The sequence below is a fragment of the Pongo abelii genome, chromosome 1 (assembly GCF_028885655.2).
Source record: "Pongo abelii isolate AG06213 chromosome 1, NHGRI_mPonAbe1-v2.0_pri, whole genome shotgun sequence".
NCBI classification, from domain to species: Eukaryota; Metazoa; Chordata; class Mammalia; order Primates; family Hominidae; genus Pongo; species Pongo abelii.
In genome coordinates, this window is record NC_071985.2 from 56531187 (window position 1) to 56557449 (window position 26263).

Genomic DNA, 26263 nt, shown 5'->3' on the forward strand with positions numbered 1-26263 from the left:
GAGTTCTCAAAGGGGATTGGACCAAATAGTAAAGTGTCTTTGTACTGCTGAAAATCCTTACTTTAAAATAAATATTCTATTAATTTACTTTTGACTTTTCTGCAACAATATTCAGGTCGTTTTCTTAAGCAAAATAAGCTGATAGTGTATATAAACATCTCACCACTTGTTAACTGTGTCTTCTTCATCCCGATACTATGTGATTTTTATATACATAAAAATATAATTTTAAATGACAGCTTTGCTTTTGGTCAAAGGGTACAGAAATAACTAATCTTTATGTTCAAAGTGTTAATACGTACTTCAGAAGATGAAAACACCAAAACTTTCAATACTTAGAATACTCGTTTATTTTGATCAAGTATATGAGTGCTGAAATTCTAATTCAACCAAATAATTGAGATTTCTCCTCACACCTCTTTGATTACAGCATAATCACATATAATCTCAACTGCAATTTTATTAATGTGCTATTTCCAGCAAATTCTACAAAAATAATACCAATAACAGCAGTAGAAACTATTTACTGATTGTACAACCAGTATGCTTGGTACTGTGTTAAAGCACTTTACATACATGATCTCATGTATGTAACCCCTCAGGAACAACACTAAGAGACAGGAAGGACTCGTGTAAGAGGTTAAATACCAAAGATCACACAGCTAGTAAAGCAGCAGATTTCCATTTCAAGGATCATGTTCTTAATCATTACACTGTTCTGCTATTATTTCACATATGACAGCTGATTTAAAAAAAAAAAAAGTCTAGAGCTGAGCAAAAATGGTCTGTCCCTTTATATTCCCATTCTCTGTTCTTCATCCTTTGCCACGCCTCCAGACTTCATACCATTTTCACACACTGGAGGGGCACCTGATATTAGGAGCAATAAAGACAAGAGAAAATAGAGTATATCTGATCCCCCAATTATTGTCCCTTCTTTTCAGTTGTTTAATGGTGACAACAACCATTGCAAAACATACACATTACTGCTTATCTCTTGCTTCTTTGGGCCCTGAGGCACAACTGTAAACAGCAGGCAGGTGGCACTTATAAATTATAAAATTTGCTTCTTTTTAAAGAAAAACTGCTAATTTTTAATAGATAAAAGTAGAACTGCATTTACCTATCCTACTGTTTGGTCACCTACCATTTTGTCATGAGAAGGTAAAACCAGTTCATCCAGACTATTTAGATAAATTTTCTATTTTTTACTGTTTAGGAAATTTCACTATGAGATTAACATAGCCTTAAAAAGTAGAAAAAAAATTCCTGTTGACAGACATTTCTAAGGCATCTCCAAGAATTTCAATGTATCATTTAGACATTACTCCCAGAACGCAGATGATGTATACTAAATACTAAAATGGGATAGAAAACCCACTACCACCAAAGTTTACAGTAATAAAATTGTTTGCTGCTCCTATGATGATTCTTTAATGCTCTGTAAGACAATGTCCTCCATCTGCTACGCCACCTGAACAAATCCTTGGCAAATGGATCCAAGGACAACTTCTCCTAAAGAGGACATGCTGAAGATTTTTTGTCTGTTCATAATCAGTATCCACGACCAAGCCTCAAAAAAGCAAAACAGTTCTTGTGTATACAACATAATGGAGTTGATGCTATGTTGCAATAAATGCCTCATTACTGGGAAAAGATCAGGGAAACAGGGTTTAGGGGCCTATGTTCCTAGGGTCACACCACCATGAGGGAGGGCCAACACAGCCCCAAAAGTAACCACAAAACTGACTGCCTGGGCCTGATACAATGCAAAATGTTGTCTGAGCCTAGAAATTAATGAACAAAGAAAACTAGCCCACTGTTTCACATTTGCTTAACATTTAAAATTTGTTTTTAAAATGTGTTTAAAATTGTATTCCCTTATCAGGGATCTGTTTGTCTTCTGAAAAGGTTAATGAAAAAAAAATAACTACAATCTTCTTCCTAACAGATTCATGCAAGAGAAGGAAGAGAATGACTCCTATATACTTCAGAGAGAAAGCTAATAACTGAGCAAAAAAAAGACAAGTAAACTTGATTTTTACAAAAGTAAAGTTTTAATCAAAGGTCATAAGCAAAACCTCTAATTTAGAGTACAATTATACCTCTGTATCTGTGGGGAATTGGCTCCAGGACTCTCTGCAGACACCAAAATCCACAGATGCTCAAGTCCCTTATATAAAATGGCATACTGTTTGCATATAAAATATGCACATCCTCCTGCATACTTTAAGTAATCTCTAGATTACTTATGATACCTAATACAATCTAAATGCTATGTAAATAGTTGTTATGCTGTATTGTTTAAGAAAAAAATAACTCACACAAAAGTCTGTACATGTTCAGCACAGGCGTTCTGGGTTTTTTTTTGTTTTTTTAATATTTTCGATCGGCAGTTGGTTAAATCTACAGATGTGGAACCCACGGATATGGAGTGCCAACTGTATCTGTATGTCTGTAAGTCATGTACACTTAATATAAACTAAAACCTAAGTTATCTTCTATCATCACCTTTGCCACTTCTTTCTCTTGCTATTGCCCATATCCATTTAACCCAAAGACTTACTTGGATCCCTACTGGAATCCATCTACTTTTCTTCATCTTGCCCTATTTAAAACAGCATCACTCATTTTTTTAACTACTGCAATACCTTTATAGCCAGTTTCCTCATATCCACATAATCTGTTGCCAATATTACAGCCATAATGTTACTTTCAAAACACAAAGCTAGGCATGCCATCCCACTGCTTCAATGGCTTCTCAATGTACTATATACCAAAATCCCTAAAACCCTTGGCCAGCTACAAGGCCCATAAATGATTCTCTTCCTTGCTAAAGCTAATCCCTCTACCCAATCTTTTCATCCCATTCATACCTTCTATCTCACTGTAAATTATTCTCTCTCTCCCTTGAGACTTATTTAAAAGAAAAAAACAAAAAATTCCTGGATAAGGAATAGTGAATTACAACTTGACTCAATGAAACAGTCTCACCCTTTTCGTTTAAAGCATTTTCATTTCATTTAAAGGAAAATGTTTTACAGTATCAAATCAAGTTTTCTCTATAGTGAGAAAGGGTAGTAGTGACATGGAGAGAAGGGATTCCAGAGATGTCAGCAAGTAAGGTCTACAGGCCTTCATGATGGCTGGATACTAGAGATGAGAGAGGAGTAAGTGACAAGGATGATGCCTAGAACACTGGCCTGAACACTGACAGTTGCCATTTACTGAGAAAGAAAACACTGTATAAAGCACCTGATTCGCCAGGAACGATGTAATAAAGAATCATCAAGCAATGTATGAAAGGACTGTCAAGTGGCACTGAGGGCCTATATATTACAAAGCATCATTAACAATAATAATGAATTAAAATTACCACTCTACACCCATATGAAATTATGGAAAATAACTAAAAATATAATGTATAACATAGGCTTCAGATTCATTTGAAAATACTTTTCAAGCAACACTTACATGCAAAATACTCTGTTCTCAGCACTGGAGATATAGTGGAAGGCAAGAAAGACATAGTTTCTACCTTCGAATTCATATATTTAAAGAAAGATAATCAAAGAAAACAAATGAACAACAAGATAACTAGATAACTAGATAACAACAAGATAACTAGAAGAAAAAGGGTCCTGAAAAAGTGGCTGATGAACTGAGATTTGAATTAATGGAAGGAATCAGTCTTATTAAGAGCAAGAGGAAGAATGTTCCAGACAAACAACTGGAAGGACAAAGGCTAAGAGGTAAAGAACTTGCCAAGTTGTTGAAAAACTTAGAAAAAGCCACCGAGAAGACTTGTAGCCAAGACCTTTCTTAATATGTACTGCCCCTTTAGAGCATGGAATTGTGGATAGAATTCAGCAGAAATGCAATGGGAAAAAAATTTACAATTTTATTTTCATTAATCTCTAAATGAAATTAAGACTTTCTTCAGGAATGCAGATAAACCACAGTATTATTATTATAAATGGTTACAACTTTGCCACCAACAAAAATCAGATTTTTTCATAACATAATAGAATAAAGATATCCCAAAATTACATATGCTCATTAGACTTCTAAAATCTGGTATTTATCAAATTTGCCACTAGATCATGTTACACAATGCATTAGTAAAGAAGCACAAATCATGTCATAAATGTGTTTTTAAAAAATATCTTGATTTCACTTTAAATACAACTGGTTTTATCTTATGTATTTTCTTTAATGCCTTAAAAATAGTATTCAGAAAGAGGATTCATAGGATTTCCAGTCTTCCAAATGCACCAATGGCACAAAAAATTTATGAACTACAGTAAAAGATACCTGAGATTCCTAACAACTAAACGCAACTTATGGTGCTTGTTTGGGTCCTATTTCCAACAAACGAATTACAAAAAGACAATTTTCAGGAAATCAAAGAAACTGTAAAATGAACTGTGTGTTAGATTACATCAATATTATTTATTTCGTTGTATACAATGGCACTGTGGCTATGTAAAAGATGTCCATATGTTTAAGAGAGGCAAAGTATGTAGGAACAAAATCACAGTGTTTCGATTCTGCATTTAAATACTTTAGAAAAAAAAGGAAGAGGTGGAACAGATAAGGAGAGCCTTCAAAAATGGTAATTATAGAATCTGTGTGATGGGAAGACGGAAGATCACGTGCTATTTTCTCTCATTATATTTATGTTAGAAATGTTTTATAATTAAGTAATTAAGAAAACCAAGAAAAAGAAATAGAATAAGGCATACCCTTTTAACAGCTGCTTCACAATAAGGAGCCTCTCTAAAGGAAAAAGATCACAAAAAGGCACAACCTGCAGAGAGCAAACCAGAGAATAAGACTCCTTTCTCTAGGCTTATGTTGCCCTAGGCCAGGTTGCCTGACTTGATGAGTGTGCAATGTAACCAAGGATTTTCCTCCTTTCTCCACCACTGTGCTCAGGAAGACTGCAAGAATCCCTAAAACTTGCTACAGTATTCATATTTTTTGACTATGTACTCTATCTTAAGGCACTCATGCACTCATTTCAAAGAAAAAATAAACCTAAATCCATTATGTCAGCTGTCTGGGCCTAGAAAATTAAATCTTTGATCAAACTGGTACATCTTGGTATTAGAAATAGCAATGGTTTAGAAACAATAATCTTATAGTCTTAAGTTACCAAGTAACAATCAAGTTTAGGCCTTCTATTTAGGTGTACCTGACAATTCAGAACACAGGATGGCAAAAGGAAGAGGGAAAAAGGATGCAGTGCCAGGTAACTGTAGTCTTCACAACTGACAGAAAGTAAAATGTCTGAATGGAAGAGTGACGGAATGCTTGACTTAGGCAAGTGGGCCATACAAGATGGTTCCCGGGTTGTCAAAAAAATGACAAGAACTGAAAGAGAACTCTTCATTTATGTTAACTGGGATGAACTATCCATCTCTCGGATCTTAGCATATTTAAGGTAGGAACACATAAAAGGCTCTATAACCTGCAGGAAGGTTGGCTCACTAATTCTCTCTTCTTCCCTAATCTATTTATACTGTCCTGCTCTCCTAATCTGTCATCAAACCCTGCAATCTCTCACCAATCAACTGCTTGTCTTTCCACTGCAAGTCTTTCCTCAGCTTGGCTAAAAATACAAAAAAAAAAAAAAAAAAAAAAAAAAAACCTCATAACTTTATCATATGCTGTTATAAATCAGTTGGATATCTTAGCATAAATATTACTCATTTTAAGTAATTTTCTTAAAAAAAAAAAAAAAAAAAAAGGTACCAAAAATCAGCCAGGCGCAGTGGCTCACGCCTGTAATCCCAATACTTTGGGAGGCCGAGGTGGGTGAGTCACTTGAGGTCAGGCACTTGAGACCAGCCTAGCCAACACGGTGAAACCCCATCCAAACTAAAAATACAAATATTAGCCAGGTGTGGCGGCACACACCTGTAGTCCCAGCTACTGGGTAGGCTGACACAGGAAAATCACTTGAATCCAGGAGACAGAGGTTGCAGTGAGCTGAGATGCCACTGTATTCCAGCCTGGGCGACAGAGAAAGACTCTGTCTCAAACAAAACAAACAAAAATCAACTCTGTTTAACATTAAGCAACCAAAAATTCATAAAATTTTTATTCTTCCAACACTAACAAATACATCTTTTTTTCATTTATTAAAAAATATGGATTGAGTGTGGTAGTATGCAGAACAATGGTTCTCCAAAGATTTCCATTCGCCCTAGGCCCTAGAACCTGTGAATATTTTAACATTACATGGCAAAGTTACTTTGCAGATAACTTTAAAATAGGGAGATTTTCCTGATTGGCCCAGTATAATCACATGGACCCTTAAGAGGAAGGGAGAAGAGTCAGAGAGAAACACAGCAGAAGAGAAGAAGAACAAGGGAGAGTCAAAGCATGAGAGGGACTGTATCCACCACTGCTGACTTTCAAGATGAAGGAGGCCATGAACCAAGTGGCCTCCTGAAGGTTGAATTAGCCCTCAGTTTACATCCAGCAAACAAACAGGGACCTCAGTCTTAAAATCACAAGGAACTGAATTCAACCAACAACCTGAAGGAACGTGGAAATGGGTCCTTCCCCGAAGTTTCCCAAAAGGAACACATTGCTGTTGACACCTTGACTTCAGTCTATGAGACTCTACGTGGAGGCCTCTCCCTAAGCCACGATATACCTGAACCTTGGATTTACAGAACTGTAAGAGAGTGTTTTTTTAGCTGCCAAACTTGTGGTAATTTATTACTGTGACAATAGAAAATGAACAGAGGTATCTACTTTGTCCCAAGAACTCTGCCAGGTACTGGGAATATAGCTGGGACCTAGACAGATTGATACCCTGATAGCTGGGACACAGGCTCAACCATGTGCAGTGTTCAGCAGAGGCTAGTTCTTTCTTGATCCCGTTTGCCAATAGTTCCTAAAGCAATTTGCTTGCCAGTGTGTGCCTCAGTCTCCACAGTTGGAAGACAGCAGTAATCACACAGGGCTTTTCTCTGGAGGTGTAAACACTTGTAAGTTATCCATATAGTCCTTGGATAACCTGTGAAGACTTAACTGCCTCCTGATGCTGAAATGCATCTCCCACAAAATGCGGCTGTGCCCCCTCTGCTCACAGATGTGCTTTAGAAAGATGTTGCCTCCAGTTCAGGGTGTAGCACTTACTTGATGAGATAATTAGACATCAAAAGTAGCTCAACAAAAGTAAAAGATGACAAATAGGATCTAAGCAAAAGAGATTCTGCACAGCAAAAGAAACTATCAACAGAGTAAAAAGAAAACCAACAAAATATGGGAAAATTTTTGCAAACTATGCCTCCAACAAAGGTCAAATATCCAGCATCTATATGGAACTTAAACAAATTAACAACAACAACAACAAAAATCATTAAAAAGTAGGCAAAGGGCATGATCGCTTTTCCAAAGAAGACATACATGTGGCCAACAATCATATGAAAACAAGCTCAACATCACTAATCATTAGAGAAAGGGAAATCAAAACCACAATGAAGATACCATCTCACGCCAGTCGGAACGGCTATCAAAAAACAAGATGCTGGCAAAGTTGTGTAGAAAAAGGCAGGCTTACATATTGTTGATGGAAGTGTAAATTAATTCAACCATTGTGAAAGAAACTGTGGTGATTCCTCAAAGACCTAAAGACAGAAATACCACTGAACCCAGCAATCTCATTACTGGTTATATACTCAAAGGAATATAAATCACTCTATTATAAAGACACGTGCATGCGTATATTCACTGCAGCACTAGTCACAGTAGCAAAGACATGGAATCAACCTAAATACCTATCATTGATAGACTGGATAAAGAATATGTTACATATACACCATGGAATACTATGCAGTGATAAAAAAGAATGAGATCATATCCTTTGCAGGGACATGGATGGAGCTAGAGACCATTATCCTTAGCAAACTAACGCAGGAACAAAAAAACAAATACCACATGTTCTCCCTTATAAGTGGCAGCTAAATGATGATAACACACAGACACATAGAGGGGAACCACATACACTGGGGCCTATCAGAGGGTGGAGAGTAGAGAGAGAGGATCAGAAAAAATAACTAATGGGTACTAGGCTTAATACCTGGGTGATGAAATAATCTGTACAACAAACCCCCATGACACAAGTTTACATATGTAACAAACCTGCACATGTACCCCTGAACTTAAAAGTTAAAAAAAAAAAAAGAATTAAAATTACAAAAGGGATCACACTAAGAAAAAATATTTGTCAGGATTTTATTTTTAAAAACTCATTTGGAAATACATCTTATAGCATTGCCTCTTATTGCTTTATAAAATCCAAATTCATCATTAACAATTTTCATTTAATATTCTTGCATCTCATGAGATAAACAGGAAAGTAATTTTATCTACATTACATAGGCATCAGCCATTATGCAACTGCCTCCATTCTTACAAATTTATTTATTTATTTTTTATTATTTTTTTTTTAAGACAGAGTCTTGCTATGTCACCCGGGCTGGGGTGCAGTGAGGGTGCAGTGATGTGATCTTGGCTCACTGCGACCTCTGGTTCCTGGGCTCAAGTGATCCTCCCACCTCCGCCTCTTTAGTAGCTGGGATCATAGGCATGTGCCACCACGCCCAGCTAATTTTTGTATTTTTAGTACAGACAGGATTTCACCATGTTGGCCAGGCTGGTCTTGAACTCCTGGCCTCAAGTGATACACCTGCCTTGGCCTCCCCAAGTGCTAGGATTATAGGTGTGAGCCACCATACCCAGCATCATTCTCACAAATTTAATGTTAAAGTTCATATTTGTACTTAATGCATATGCCAGGTATGGGTGTGTTTAAATAGCATCCTTCTTAAAATTCATCTAAACATCAATTTCTAAAGACATAAAATGAGACAAGTACTAATTACTTGAATTAGAAATAAACAGTTGCCTCCATATCCACTGATAAAAATTTAAATAAGAGTAAGCAAAATACAGCAGTGAGCCAAATCCAGGCCGCTACTTGTTTCTGTATGGCACACAGGCCAAGACTGGTTTTTACACTTTAAATGGTTGAAAAATAAATCTAGATAATCAAAAATATTATTTAAAATGTAAAAATTATATGAAATTCAAATTGTAGCATCTATAAAGATTTACTGTAATGCAACCAAACTCATTCATTTACCTATTGTCGATGACTGCCTTTAAAACAGCAGAGGTCAGCCAGACGCGGTGGCTCACGCCTGTAATCTCAGCACTTTGGGAGGCTGAGGCGGGTGGATCACCTGACGTCAGGTGTTTTGAGACCAGCCTGGCCAACTTGGTGAAACCCCGTCTCTACTAAAAATACAAAAGTTAGCCAGCCGTGGTGGCAGGCGCCTGTAATCCCAGCTACTCAGGAGCCTGGGCCAGAGAACTGCTTGAACCTGGGAAACGGAGGGTGCAGTGAGGCAAGATTGTGCTACTGCATTCCCGTCTGGGTGACAGAGTGAGACTCTGTCTCAAAAAAAAAAAAAAAAAAAAAAAAAAAGAGTTAAATATGGACAACAGAAACCTTATGTGGTACTCTCAGGTTTAGTTAGCACTGCCAGTTGGCACAATACAAATCACAAAAAATGCAATTATATTGCTTTACCTTACTTTAATCCTCCAAAAAGCATGTAACACTAAATTTTGTTTGTCCTCCCTCCTATTGATATCCCCAGGGCCTACAATACTGCCTAGCATACAGCAGGCACACAACAAACATTTCCTGGATGAATGCAAAACACAGCATTTTGTGTGCCAAGCATTTTGTCACATAGGACATCTGAATTTCATTTTTTTAATTACTGGTACCTACATCACATTAAAACAAAAAGAGGCTGGTACCTACCCATCACATTAAAACAAAAAGAGGCCAGGCATAGTGGCTCACACCTGTAATCCCAGCACTCAGAGGTGGAGGCGGGCAGATCACTTGAGGTCAGGAGTTTGGGACCAGTCTGGCCAACATGGTGAAACCCTGTCTCTATCAAAAATACAAAAATTAGCCAGTCGTGGTGGCAGGCATCTATAATCCCAGCTACGCAGGAGGCTGAGGCAGGAGAACTGCTTGAACCCGGGAGGCAGAGGTTGCAGTAAGCCAAGATTGCACCATTGTACTGAAGACTGGGCAACAGAGTGAGACTCCATCTCAAAAAAACAACAAAAAAATACAATAAAAGTAGTATGTTCTTTAATGTACAATAAAATTAGATGGCAAAGCACTGTTTACCATCTAATGCAATGACACTACAACTATGCTAAAAGAATACAATATAAATATTACCAGACTAAGCACTCATTGCAACATTCTCAACTCACATGAGAGGAATGGGCAGAAAAATTAAAAACTTTAAAATGGAGTATCTCATCACAAAATCTCTTTACAAAAATTAAAAAATTAAAATTAGGCTGTGAAGCAAATTTGAGAGGTTCCTTGTTAGCCAGGGAAGGAAAATGGTTAATCTATGGTTAATTAATTAAATTTGATTTGATTAAAGCAGTCAAAAAAATGTATTCAGAGAAAATAAACTTGTTTTAGACTATTAGTCTTTCACTACTGCTTAATGAGTTGAGGTCATGGTGTAGCAACATCAATTGTCAATCAGAAGTCAAGGCAAATGACTGAGTGGTTTTCTTTGGCTCTTGTTAACATGTTACTAATACCACTCAATTATGGTTTATTTGAGGAGTCCAAATCATGTTTTGAAGTGGCTGAGGAATTAGCCTCTATGAGTAGTCTACATAAAACAACTACAGGCAGGAGTAATTTCTAAGTAGTTCAGAAAACACTAATGAAGTACAACCTGAAGGGGAATCTATTAAGATGCTGATGCTACCAAACAAATGGTAGTTAAAACTATGTGTGGAGCTGAAAACAGCTCAGATGGGCAAATTTAGTCCATCTAAGAATTCTACTAGATTATTTTCTTGATTATTTGCAGATTTATCACTGCCAAAGGAGGGTTATGTGGAAGTTCCCCAATTACATAGTTAATGAATATTGAAATAATACATAAAATCTCATTATAAACCGGCACTGATGAATTTGCAATCAATTTTGGTAATAGAGAACACTAACTTGGAACTTCAATTAAGCAAAATGTTCCCTCACACCCAAAAAGAAATTCCATTATTCTCATTATCAAACCAGTATTGCAGATTATTATCATGCATTGTACTTGTCATTAAAAATTTGTGACCAGCCTGACCAACACGGAGAAACCCTGTTTCTACTAAAAATACAAAATTAGCTGGGCGTGGTGGCGCATAACTGTAATTCCAGCTACTCGGGAAGGCTGAGGCAGGACAATCACTTGAACCTTGGATGCAGAGGCTGTGGTGAGCCGAGACCGCTCCATTGTACTCCAGCCTGGGCAACAAGAGCGAAACTCGGTCTCAAGAAAAAAAAAAAGAAAAATGTGAAAATTTGATTTATCTCTTGTTACATAAGCGCCTACATAATTTCTGTGGTTTTGTCTATCGGCCTGAAAGCCTACAGTACTTAGTTTCTGGCCCTTTAAAGAAGAGGTTTGTCAATCCCCAACTTAAATCATTACATTTAAACCATTTTAAATCACTGTAGACTAAAAAATTTAAGGCAATAATGAAAACACACTTAAGGCTGGGCGCAGTGGCGCACACCTGTAATCTCTGCACTTTGAGAGGCCAAAGCAAGAGGATCGTGAGAGACCAGCCTGGGCAACACAGTGAACCGTGTCTCTACAAAATATACCAAAATTAGCTGGGCACTGCAGTGCATGCCTGTGGTCCCAGCTGAGGTGGGAGCAGTGATTGAGCCCAGGAAATAAAGGCTGCAATGAGCTCTGACTGTACAACTACATTCCAGCCTGGGTGACACAGCAAGACCCTGTTTCCAAAAAGAAAGAAAGAAAGAAAAAAAAATGCACTTAAACTATACAAACTCCTGCTATATTACTTACTTTTGCTCATACCTGACTCTTCATTTTTATATTATCATTAAAAATAATTTCACATTAAAGTTTCTAAGAGTTCAGCTTAGATAACAAACACTGGTTTTGGAAACTAGGTTTTATGACTAACTTGATAATTGTTTTTTAACAAAGTCAACCTAAAATTACAAGGCATAACAGAACTTACATGTAAAACTCATAGTGAAAGAATGGCTGGCTTATTTTTATGGGCAAACACCAAATATCAATACAGCGTAAGTAAAAAAGGGCACATATAAAAATGGTAGGTTGTTCCTTACAGACCAAATGTTAGCATGCACAGTTTAAGTGTACTAGTGGAGACCTGAACCACATTTTGATCAATTTTATGCATATGTGGGAGGGAGAGAGAGATATGAATGCATGTGCATGCATCCATGTGTGAAAGAGAGAAAGACTATTTTCTTCTATTACTGAAAATGGTTCTGGTAATTTCACTAAATACACTTTATGTAAATATAATCAAATGAGTAAAATGTAAACAAAACTTTTACACAATCCACCAATTATGAAAAATATTTCATGCTTTGCATTTATGCTGTGTGTACCTTCACATCTTTCAAATATGTCACAGCAGAATTTTTTAATGTGTCCATCCTGAGACTGTGTAAAACGCTCATCCCAACATATAATTATTACTTATCTACTGATACATAAAGTCTCTTTATACTTCTCTATTTGTACTTTACAATACTACTTTATTTGTACTTTAACCATATTTGATTTTTTACTCATAGTGACTGCATTCTGAATCTTAGGTACTTTTATACAATGCTAAGAAACAAATTGTAATGTCTTTGCAGCACTGAAATTACTAACTGGGAGGGTGAGGTTTAAGGAGCTTCATTAATTTGACTATCAACCTGTAATAAGTGAAAGGTAGAGAAAGTGATTTCCATGCTGAGGAAAGTGGCATACACCTGCAGTCTCAGGTACTTAAGGCAGGAGGATGGCTTGAGCCCAGAGTTCAAGTCCAACCTGGGCAACACAGTGAGACCCCATCTCTTTAAAAATGAAAGAAAGATTTCCAAAACCCAGCAGGAAATCCCTGCTCTTCTCTCCCCTTCCAAATCAACAAAACTAAATGTGACTAATCCTAAATCTACAGCTCAAACTTGCAGAAAGGTCAGTGTATCGCTCCTAACCTCTCCTGTGATAAATCAGATCCTTTGGATATCTACATTATGAATTCCAAATTCAAAAGAGCTAGTTCCCTCACCAACACTTTTTAACAAATCAAATAGAATGGAATGAAACACAGTCCTAAAGTTGACTCAGTAATCTATACAGCTAAAGAAATAACACATCATATCCATCTGGCAAGGGATTAGTCAGACACAACAAGGAATAGAAATCACAGTGGCAAATCAAAACCTATCTAAGCAGTGCCCAAGGGGAAAGGTACCCTGGCCTTGCAACAAATCTTTTTTTTAATGAAGAGTTAAAAATAACAGACTACTTTAATACCACTAAACATTTGAAGGATATAATTTATTATATGCTCATTGCACAGTATACTGTGATTTCCAAGGTAGCTTTATACAGAGAACATGTTATGTGTTAGAGGTGAGAATCCAGTGCCCTTCTTAATTACATTTATCACTGCAAATTAATAAATCAGCATTTGATTTCAAATGCTACTCTCATAAGCTTAATTAAAATGAATCAATTTCTCATGGTATACTAACATTACCTAGTTTCTCAGCCTTTCTCTGGACTACAGCAAAGTACTAATATAATGCCACCCTATGAGACAACTCAGGATTCAGGTGGCTTATCAACCATAGGCAACAAAACCTCTGCACTACTGTTCATCACCAGCAGTTATTTCTCCTTCGATCTGTTACACAGAAAATATGTTGACTGAAATTATTCAGTCACTTAGAACCAGTTACTATGTACTGTGGACTGGTCTTCGATGATCTACAAGAGGGTTCTAATATAAAATGTAAATATAATACTGCCAGTATGACATAATGAAGCATAGTTTTGTAAAATCTACTATACTGGGCTGGGCACAGTGGCTCATGCTTGCAATCCCAGCACTTTGGGAGGCCACCGATCACTAGAGGTCAGGAGTTCAAGGCCAGCCTGGCCAACATGGCGAAACCCCATCTCTACTAAAAAGTACAAAAATTGGCCAGGTGTGGTGGCGGGCACCTGTAATCCCAGCTACTCAGAAGACTGAGGCAGGAGAACAGCTTGAACCTGGGAAGCGGAGGTTGCAGTTGATCCAGATCACGCCACTGCACTCCAGCCTGGGTGACAAGAGTGAGACTCCATCTCAAAAAACAAAAAAATCTACTATACTATAGCCTTTTTACACTGATGTTTAAAGCTTTAGAAGTTATACAAACTTTTCAAAAATATTAATAATGACTCAGAAATTTAGAAATAATACAAACGTCTATCACAGGTGCCCCAAAATTGGTATCTATCAATTTATTAGAAAGTATTAGATCATTTATATCTACTGCAGTTAACCTAGGTAAAGAAAAATATTTTCCAATATCAAGTTATTTAAATAGTTACGTTCTTGAAGTTTCTTCTTAAAGTAACTTCTTTTTTTGGGGGGCGGGGAGGGTCTCATTCTGTTGCCCAGGCTGGAGTGTGGTAGTGCAATCATGGCTCACTACAGCCTCGACCTCCTGGGCTTAATCAATCTGCCTGCCTCAGCCTCCTGAGTACCTGAGACTACAGGCGCACACGACTATGCCCGGCTAATTTTTGAATTTTTTTGTAGAGACGGGATTTTGCCAAATTGCCCAAGCTGGTCTCGAACTTCTGGGCTCAAGGAATCCACCTGCCTCAGCCTCCCAAAGTGTAGGGATTACAGGCATGAGCCACCGCGCCCAGCCTGTTAACTTTTCTAGGAGGGGGAAAAAATATATATACACACACACACACACACACACACACACACACACACACACACACCAAAGTTCTTGATGAATTATAATGTACCTACAAATTTACTATCAGAATAATTGGTAATTATTCTGTCACTCTATTTAAAACTCAGTAATTCCTAAGGATATTGTGAAATACCTTGTATAGCTAGATAAGTTACTAAAATATTATAATCCTATCAGAAGCTGAATGGGGTGTTATTTTCTAAAAGCCATCTATAGAACACAAGTAAGAATTCAGTAACTTCTGAAAGATCAAAAAGCTGCTTTATTTTAGTTCTCAAGTTTGGTATAATGAAATATATCAGGAATTCAATTCCAGAATATTTATGGCACCACACATAAGACAGAAATGACAAAAAGACACTGTAGAAAAACTGGAGCGTCTCTCCAAAAATACCAAATTTGGGGAGGTAAATGATTACAGGATTCATAATGTCCAGAATTCACTGTAGAGGATGATAAAAGACTGAATCAATTCTAATTGTAATGTGTAAAAATGTTAAACTGGCGGGGTGTGGTGGCTCACACCTGTAATCCCAGCACTTTGGAAGCCTGAGGTGGGCAGATTACTTGAGGTCAGGAGTTCGAGACCAGCATGGCCAACATGGTGAAATCTCTACTAAAAATACAAAAAATAGCCAGGCCGTGGTGGTACACGCCTGTAGTCTCAGCTACTCAGGAGGCTGAGGCAGGAGGATTGCTTGAACCTGGGAGGCAGAGGCTGCAGTGAGCTGAGATCGTGCCACTGCACTCCAGCCTGGGTGATAGAGTGAGACTCTGTCTCTCTCTCTGTCTCTCTCTCTATATATATATGTATGTATATATATATATATGTATATATATGCATGTATATAAATAAAGTTAAATTGACTTGATTTCAAAATAAAACTCTAATTTGATCTTATATACAGTTTCAAAAATCTAAATGTAAAAATAAAAGCTTTTTCAATGACACCCATAAAATATGACAAGTTCAACAGTGAGAGAGTTATCTGAGTTCTATGGTATGACTTTTGTCTCTAATTAAAACAAAAGTAAGATCTTAAAATTTTTCATTTCTAAGCATTTCAAGTGAATATGTCTTCAATGGATTCAGTGCAAAGCACCATTCTGAAATTTCAAATAAGGACTTAGTTTCTAAATAGCAAGATTTGTCCAGTCCAGAAGCAAGTAAGAGTTTAAAAACAGGTATTTAAAAAAAACATGGGAACAGTCACTCACAGAGGAACATGAGAAGCAGGAAAGACAAGAAGAACAACACTAAAAGAAACATCCATCAAGAAAAAGACCTGGAAAAGAAACCAAAACTTAGAATTAAAAATCAAATGAGGTTTGGTAGGATGGGGGAGGGGAAAGGGGATGAACTAACTAGACACTTCAATGAATACTAAGACAAAAATACTAAGACAATTAATTTAAAAAATTTGAATGCAGGAATTATATAAAAGATTAAAAAGTCACTCAAAAATCTAAATCAATTTACAAAGACCCAGAAATTGATCCAATAAACTAATGTTCAGCCAGCAATAGCCAATGGAAAAGTTCCCATCAAGGACATACCCAAACACCCAAATGCAGCATGTTATTAAATATACTAGGTTTTTTACATACGAACCAACTGATTTAAAACATCTGTCATAAAGTTAAAAGGGACATTAAAGATTAATATTTGTTCAAAATAATAAAGAGAAATACAGAAAATAAAAGCATTTGTATGTTAAAGAACAGCAGTGGTTAATCTAAAAATACAAGCAGGAGTAGGAAATTAGTTATAAAATATGTTTAACACTGACAATAATTTTGTTAAAATTGAATTAAAGTTACACTGATGCAGGTAAATAGAAACTGGAATAAAAAGCTCTATTAAGTTGAAAGAAAACTAAAATCTTTGTGCAATTCCGAAAGTCATATATAACTACAGCATTGTATACTAAACTATAAGAGAATATATGTAACCAAAACGATGTTTCATAGTATAAATTTTTGTTATTTAACAAAATATGTTTCCAAACCGGTTTCTATGTTTCCTATTCTTACAACGATCAATATTACAGCATTTTAAAACAAAGTGATGTTAAATTTATTACTAAAAATTATTAGTAATCTTGATTTCAAGATTACTCTGATATACGTGGCAACAGTAACTTTTCTTTCTTTCTAAAATAAACCTCAAGTGTTTTGTGATTGTGGCATTAACTCCATAGTCATCGGTAGAATAATTTTAAAAGTTATGTTACAGATATTAACTAAAACCTCTAATATGTTTTGGGTAAACTAATAGTTATTCTTTAACAAAATGCAAAGCTAAATTGAGGTGAATTGTACAGGCTTACACAAAATGTATCAACCAGTGTGCAATGGATTTTCAATAAATCTCAGTTAAGATATATAAACTAAACCACATAAATATTCGCTTTATATGTATTAAAATTCCCTGACATGAATATGTTGTTGCTGTAATTCATTTTTCTTGAAGTACATTAGCACCAAAATGCTAATAATGCTGACAAAATATTAAGGTTAAATCAGATTCTAACACCTCTTACTACAAGGGAGGCATGAAATGATTTAATATTTACCCATCTAAATAAGCGTTCAGTCTAAATACTAGCCAATTAGAGAAAAAAAGTGTATCTGTATTATTCAGTATAAAACGTTTACAAAATATTATATATTTAATATAAAAACATTTATGCAATAACTACAATTAATTCCATACCACAATCAAAAAGCAGTGAAAGGAGGCGGGGCACGGTGGCTCATGCCTGTAATCCAAGCACTTTGGGAGGCGGAGGCAGGCAGATCACTTGAGGTCAGGAGTTCGCAACCAGCCTGGCCAATACAGTCTCTATTAAAAATACAAAAAATTAGCCAGGCATGGTGGTGCACGCCTGTAATCCCAGCTACTTAGGAGGCTGAGGCAGGAGAATCGCCTGAACCCAGGAGACGGATGTTGCACTGAGCTGAAATCACGCTATCGCACTCCAGCCTGGGTGAGACAGTGAAACTCCATCTCAAAAACAGTAATAATAAAACAAAATAAAGTTTTAAAGAAGCAGTGAAAAGGGCAATGCTAAACAAGGTGTAACTGGATACATTTAAACCTCAAAACAAATCCCTAAAGAAGTTATACCACCTTTCTGATGAGAAAACTGAAGCTTAATTTGCTGTAACAAACAGGCCAACAAATCATAATAGAAAGTTCTCTCTTTTATCTCCCTTATATTAAGATTTGGTCCAAATCTATAACCAGAACATTATCTGCCCCCCTCAAAAAAAAGCTGGAAAAAATCACAAGGAGGAAAATTATTATAAAAGGGATATAAAGGATTTTTTATGAGTACCATTTGTTGAGCTTCTTTGTGCTAAAAGAGAAAAAAATATTGCCTATTCACTTAAGTGATGGCTTCTTAGAAAAGTCTATGAAAAATGCATATCTAACAAAAAACCGTATACAACGCATAATATGTTAATACAGAAGTATTACTTCATGTAACAGGTAACAAGTATATAAAATAAACTTTCAAAACTTAAGGGATACAATGGACTACTATATACATACTATTTTAATTTTTATATTTTGTAAACAGTTTTTACACACATATAAAAAAATAGTGTTTCATTTAAGAGGTACATCTTTATACTGCTAGGCAGACACATGATAGAACCACTTTGTTTCCTGAAATATCAAGACAAGCAACAAGTTTTGAAAATTGTTTAAAGTGTAATATAATATTCTCAAATAGAATAATATGCCAGTCTAAATACAAAGTACAGAAAAAACATTTTATAAAAGTAATATTCCTACTTATAATTATGTAACTACATATTAAAATCCTGAACACTTTATACACTTTTCAGATGAAAGTTACTTAATTTTTTTTTATTTTTAGAGACAGGGTCTCGCTGCTTTGCACAGGCTGGTCTCAAACTCCTGCCCTCAAGCTACCCTCCTGCCTCAGCCTCCCGAAGTTCTAGGATTATAGCTGTCAGCCACCACGCCTGTCCAGAAAATCAGTAACTTAAAACCAAAGAAATTACATTTCTTTCTATGTATGAGTCCTAACAGATGGATGGAAAAGGCCAACCTAGTTATTACCCTCTTTATACAACTTATTTGCAGGTACTTTCTCTCAAATGCAAAAGATCTCTGCTATAAGATAAACATACATAGTTGTTGCAAAAATACCCCAATTACTTGAGAGAAAAAAGACTATCATAATATTTATATAAACTAGTCTTTATAACTTTGAATGAAAATTCTATCATTAATACTAAATACATATATTAATAAATATAATAAATTATAAGTACAATAAAGCCATATATTTGCCTACATTTACACATACATCTAATTAAGTTTACAGAATCATAAATTAATAACACAAGTAGCTACCATTTGTTAAGCCTCTTTGTACCAAGCGTTTTATACAGTGTCTCCTTTAATCTTCAACAATACTATGATGTAAGTTCTATTATATATATTATAAAATAAAAACAAAATCACTGATAGAAAGGTTAAATAACCTCCTCAACTTCACAAGCAGGAGAATGAATGGTAGAACTGAAAATCAAAGCCAGCACTGACTTCAAAGCCTTATATTTGTTGTATTTCCAACTGATTAACTTATCTTTAACAAACTGGTGCTGCCTCTAGAGCAGGGATTTCAAACTGGACGGCCAAAAGTCTATAGATGTAGCAGAAATAAGTAAAGAAGGCTAAATAAGAGATAACAGAGTAATGAGGCCTGTGGCAATCTAGAGAACACCTCTTATCTAAAGGAGGTAGCTCCTGCTCAGGCGGATGTGGCTGTTGCCATGTGAGACTACAGACCCAGTACCCAGTCATGCCAGATAGATTTTAAGGAAGCTGGAAATCCAGACTGCTTATGTGACAAGCTCTAATTTTTAAATGGTGGTGAATAAGATAAAAACTTAAATTATAATGTATGCCTAATAAAACATATCTGTGGCCACATTTAGATTGGCACAATGAATGACTCCAGAAGCATGCTAAAAGAGACATATGATCTACCTTACCATCTTCTTCTTCCTGACTGTTCATAAATGTTAGTGCAATGTAATGTAATAATCCACTAACATTTACGAACAGGCAGGAAGAAGAAAAAGAAACTTTCCTACAAGCATCCTTAAAACATATACAATAACCAGTCTTCTTTCAAATCTTTCTACTCCCCACACTCTCCCCATCACAGGGCTTTTACTACTGCTTTTTGTTCACTGCTCCTAAAATGTGTTTTCCTGTCATCATCGCCAAGTTAAATCCTACATAAACTTCTGATCTTATTCAAGCATTACCTCCTCAATGAAGTATTCTGACTCCTGCAACAAATCCCCCAATTTTAGGCTCTTGTTGCACAACGTACATTTAACACTTGGCATAGTCACAATTTTATAGTGTGACTAATGTGTTCCTCCCCAACCAGATCATAAAGTCCGTATGAACATGTCTGGTTTTGTTCATCTTTGATGTCCCAGCACTCAGCACACTGCAAGGCACACAGCATGCACTCAACAAATATTTGCTAAAGGAAAGAGGAAGAAAAGGAAATAGAGCCCTAAGGAAGACAGCTTTTTAAAAAGTCTCCATTATCTGCAGGGCTGAACTCTTCACTCAACTCCAGAACATTACTGCTACTATAGCACTCGCGTAACACTTCAAGCAGAGATGAACAACAAATTAATCAATAACCAAATGGGAATGAAGGAAGCTTTATAAAACAGTGGTGGGGTGGGGAGAGTGCTATGTATGTGTTCCTGCTTTTAAGAATATAACCTGGTTGACAGACTGAGATTCTGGATCCTCCTGAGAATTGATGGTGATATTATCACACCTCTAACAAATTGTATAAAGCTACCTAAGTTTACTTACTGTCAAAAAAAATCGTTCCCAAAACATACTTAGTGTAAGAACTATGAAGACTGTTGGAATAAATTCAAGCAAAGATCTTGAAGGAAAGCTTTTAATCTCTGTAATTGCAGGGTGTGAGATGCTTCCTCAAAAATGAAGACAGTAAAGGTAATCAAGAGTCAATGATACTCACTAAGAACAAATAGAGGTTAGAGTCTGTAACCCTTCCAGTTAAATATGAACAGGCTAGACAGGTTAAAATGAAGTTGTTCTCAAGGCAACTACCAAATCCTTATTAATAAGAGTGAACTGTGATCACCATCTAATTATTTCTCCAGTGGAACCACAAATTGGTTCCTTGAAAACTAACAAAAACAGATCTTCTTTATATCCTCTTATTTACTATACAATAAAAAAACTTTATCAAGTGAGATTCTTTGTCTAATACGACCCTATCACAAAATGAAACCATGAAAATATATTGTTATTTCCCCCACTGAATGGTTTCTACTTCTAACACATAATTCTGAGATAGCTTTACTTAACCTGATTCTATGAAACACTAGTCCTTTCCAAGAATATTCCCTAGGTGTTAGGGTAGGGGCAAACTCGGGGGGTTAAATAAGCTTGAGAAAGACTGCATATTCTTCCAATTTAGATATTCATACATTAAAAACAATGAGATTCCTGAACCACAAAATCTGTTTAATCTAGTGGGGTTTTTTTGTTTGTTTTTGAGACAGAGTCTCACTCTGTCACCCAGACTGGAGTGCAGTGGCATAATCTTGGCTCACTGCAGCCTCCTCCTCCTGGGTTCAAGCAATTCTCCTGCCTCAGCCTCCGGAGGAGCTGGGATTACAGGCGCGCGTCACCACATCCTGGCTAATTTTTGTATTTTTAGTAGATGGGGTTTTGCCATGTTAACCGAGCTGGTCTTGAACTCCTGGCCTCAAGGGATCTGCCCGCCTTGGCCTCCCAAAGTGCTGGGATTACAGGCATGAGCCACTGCGCCTGGCCTAACCTAGTGTTTCTTAAACATTACAGAACCCAAGCAACAAATTTGGGGGAAAAGCTCCAAACTTGGAAAAGTTATCTATCAAATCAACAATTTCATGGCTTGGGCCTCTGGAATCTTTACTGTGAAACATATTTCATGGCCTAAGTCAAAAGTTAACCAGAAACCCAACTATACAAACTTGTAACTTTAAAGATACCTGGGTTTCTGTTGCTATAAGTTTGAATAATCCTTATTTTCATAAAATATTATCAAAGCACTTTCCCTGGGGCCTTTACTTCTATAAAAATTTTCACTAACCCAAGATTCTTATGAAATGTGATTATCAAAACATATATCCTTCTCTACAACATATATAGGAAATAATCTATCTGTATAAAAATATTCTAGCCATCTGCATAATTTAGTCTTGCATATAACAGAAATCTGATGTCTAACTTAAAAGATACATAGATTGATCCTAATTTTATTAACTATGTACATCAACCAGGCATATCAAAACCTTGGAGAACAATGGCTGCAAAAATGAACTATACATAAATTAGAAAGGAAGTTACATCTGGGCAACAAAGCCTTTTAACATCTATTTAACATCACCATATGTCTGGGTGGATATTATAAAGGAGAAACTTTCTTGACTGGAGAATAAGGTAGAAAGTTGGTGCAACTCACAAGCTCACAAATAGGTAGTAATTCCAAAGCAGAAAAGAACAGAAAAAAATATTAAATTGAAAACGTAAGTCTGAGACACAACTAAAAATTATCTGAGAGCTTCAAAGCTTTCAAGTTCAAATTTCTCTATGTATTAATTCTAACAACTGCATAAATCAGATCACAAGCAACACAGAGATTCAAACTGGGTATTAATGTAACTATCAGCAATTTAACCATTTTTAGTCTTTCTGTTGCATTCCTACACAATGTTTTTTTCATGATTATTCTTTAAAAATCACACAGCATAAATTTGCTTACATTCACCTCTCTTTTCAGTATACTTCAGTATATTGCTTAAATTCACCTCTTTCAGTATATTTAGAACAGTCTCTGATGATGCCACAGAATCACATCATTCTCATACTGATCAATTAAGAAGCTATCCTTAAATTCTAGAAAACCTGCTCTGTACAAAGGACAACTGTAAAACCCATCACAGATTTTACTATTTGCAAAGAAGCTCAGATAATAAAACCATTTCATGGCATTTCAGAGGTATAGGGATGGATGAGAAAAGTAAAAACAACAATCACAAAAATAACAAAAAACTTACTTTGATGGCTCCCCAAGGGTAACAACTTCATTCTACGACTAATTCACTCAGGGAATGATCAGCGGGCAAGTTCTGTTGCACTTAGGGAAATGATTAGTAGGCAAGTTCTGTTCCCAAGATGTCAATAACCAAATCACATAAGAATTTAAATCTTCAGCCATGAATTATATATTGAAGTCAGGAAGAACCAGGCAGATCGCATAAGATGGGAGTATCTAATCCCTGATGACTTTTCCCTTAATTCTCTAAACTCTAGCAACACTGGCCTCCTTGCTGTTGCTCTACTGGACCTCAGTCTTGATCCCTGACTTGACGTAGAGGAATGCTATCCAAGTCTCTGCTCAACTGTTACCTCCTGAGAGAAATATCTCTGACTTCTCTCCCTAAACAAGGCTCATCTGTCTTATTCACAGCTGTATGACCAGCAACAAGAATAGGATCTGACACAAATGCTCAATAAGCACTTGTTGAATGAATTCATTAATCTACACATAATTTAATAATCAAAAACAAATCTGATGACAATTTAAAAACAAATATATTAACAAATATCTGATATCCAATCCCAATTCGCAGTCCAGAAAAAAAACAAACTTAAAATCAGATATCTATACTTGCTATTTGCTTTTGGAAATGAGTGAGTAAAACATGAAAAAGTCCACGTAGATATAAAGATATATGTTAGTTCTGAGAAATCACAGCACATATATAATGATTCCATGTTATATAGAGTCCACAAAGATCTGATGATTCACCAGCAAAGACAAAAGTTTGGTATTAGTGTCTTAAGTATACTCTATTTAATACACATGCATAGTATTTTAAAAGTATAATAATCTAGAATATAAATAAAAGTATAAAAGGTATAATGGTCTAGAATATAAATATGCAAAATGAAGTTAATAGAATTCCTGTTCTACATCACCAAGTCCAATCATTAAATAAAAAGTGTTAAATATGGCTTGGTCAGAATATATAGAAATAACCATTTTTAGGAGGTTAAAAAAAGAAAGTTTGCTAAACATGAACCAAAGGCTTATATTCACAGATATCCAAGTATTTAGTTCTGTCAATTACATACTTTGTAAGCATTATAATCACTATAATGTATCTCTTTAAAGAGCGTAAGACATTACATTGTTAAAAACAAGGCCAGGCACGGTGGCTCACGCTTGTAATCCCAGCACTTCAGGAGGCTGAGGCGGGCGGATCACGAGGTCAGGAGATCGAGACCACGGTGAAATCCCGTCTCTACTAAAAAATACAAGAAAATTAGCCAGGCGTGGTGGCGGGCACCTGTAGTCCCAGCTACTCGCAGAGGCTGAGGCAGGAGAATGGCGCGAACCCAGGAGGCGGAGGTTGCAGTGAGCCGAGATCACGCCACTGCACTCCAGCCTGGGCGACAGAGCGAGACTGCGTCTCAAAAAAATAAATAAATAAATAAATAAATAAATAAAAATAAAAACAAAAGATATTATGCGAAAAAGCTCTCCCAAACTGACCTCACAACTTAAAGGCTTTAAATACTGACCAGGTGGCATTGCCCTACTTGCAAGTTAATCAAATCAGCTTTTATTTACATATATTCAACTTAGTTTGAAGGAAAAGAAAAATGAAACAGGATACCCATTAATCAAATAATACACCACACAGATCAATCAGCACAAGTGATCAATAAAGAAAAATGTTTGAAATAAAAAATATCAGAGAATAAAGATTTTCTTCAACATGTGCTACTCACATAAAATCCCTGGAACAAAAGAACATCTACAGCCCAATTAACTTACCGTTACAGATTTCAATGTCATACCATGGTAGGTTCCCATAGTGTCAATTTTGAAGCCTTCCGTTTCTATGAAAAAAAGAGGCTTACTGTTAAGATTTTATAGACCATGTATCTTATGACCTATAACAAATCTAAAGTAATAATCTACATTGAATGTGATGGTTCAATAATATACAAAGCCTTGAATCTACTATGTAAAATTAAATTACGTACTTGTGAAGATAAAAACTTTAAAAAGGACTCTAGGTTAAAAATATTAATATATTAAATACAGACCAGCAAGCCTATTGTGTAGAAGCTGGTTAAGACTATCTCTGCAATTATGTTCAAAAATTAGATTGAATACTTTATAGCCCCAAATTACTTACTACTAATACTCAATGGTAGTACCACTAAAAGCACCTAATACCATGAAAAGACCCAAAGTTATAAAAGTAGTGTTCCAAAGTTTCAGTCATAAGGCATATACTTATTTTTATATACATACATACATATATATTTTTTCTTTTGAGACAGGGTCTCACTCTGTCACCTAGGCTGGAGTACAGTGGCACAATCTCAGTTCACTGCAACCTCTTCTCCCATCCCCCCTCCCCAGGTTCAAGCAATCCTCCCACCTCAGCCTCCCGAGTAGCTAGGACCACTGGCATGCACCACCACACCCAGGTATTTTTTTGTATTTTTAGTAATGATGGGGTTTTGCCATGTTGCTGAGGCTGGTCACAAAGTACTGAACTCAAGCAATCCTCCTGCCTCCACCTCCAAAAGTGCTGTGGTTACAGGTGTGAGCCACAGCAATCAACCATATTACATATTTTATAGAAAGCAATGTTGTAAATAATGACTGGAGTGCCAGTACAGAATCCCAATATGCCTTTCTGTAAAGGCAAATATTTTAATACATTGCGAGCCTTAAAATCTGTCACAACTGCCCAATTCTGTATTTTAGTGCAAAAGCAGAATAAACAATATATGTGATCAATTGGGGGCAACCCAATTTGGCCCATGGAGGGTTATATTTAGTTTGGGGGCTGTAATTTACCAACCTCTGCTTTATATAATTCATTCCCCAAGAAAAACATTGAATATTATAATGAAAGAATGGACGTAGTCTTTCTATGGCACATATCCAGTGCATGCCTTTAACAACTGAATGAAGTCAGCACACAAAATTCATTGCATCAAGGCAACATATCATTTCAAAAAACCTTAAATGAAGATTTCAGATTATGCTTAAAAATATCATTAACTTCCAGTTGCTTCTACCTAATATTTTCATGAATCAAGTCATGATGAATGAAGATCCCAAGAGGAAGTTACACTGACATTAGTCTCACCTCACAACTGCAGAAATGGTTTGTTATTGCATTAGCCAGAATACCACGTAGACTACCACAAAGTCAGTCCTCCCATCATTGCTCAAAACCTGTTTCCAA

The 26263-nt window shown here is 36.1% G+C and overlaps 1 protein-coding gene across 3 annotated transcripts in view; it reads right to left on the reverse strand.

The window, feature by feature from the left end:
• The window catches only part of CDC73 (cell division cycle 73), a 137458-nt gene that overhangs the window by 81431 nt on the left and 29764 nt on the right, over positions 1–26263 (reverse strand). For all 3 annotated transcript variants that reach the window (XR_008510955.1, XM_002809673.5, XM_063726114.1), the window contains exon 10: positions 24829–24893. Coding sequence is in view for 2 of the 3 variants with exons in the window: in XM_002809673.5 (XP_002809719.1) it covers positions 24829–24893 (65 nt within the window). In the remaining variant the exon portion in view is untranslated. The remainder of the gene's footprint in view (positions 1–24828; positions 24894–26263) is intronic.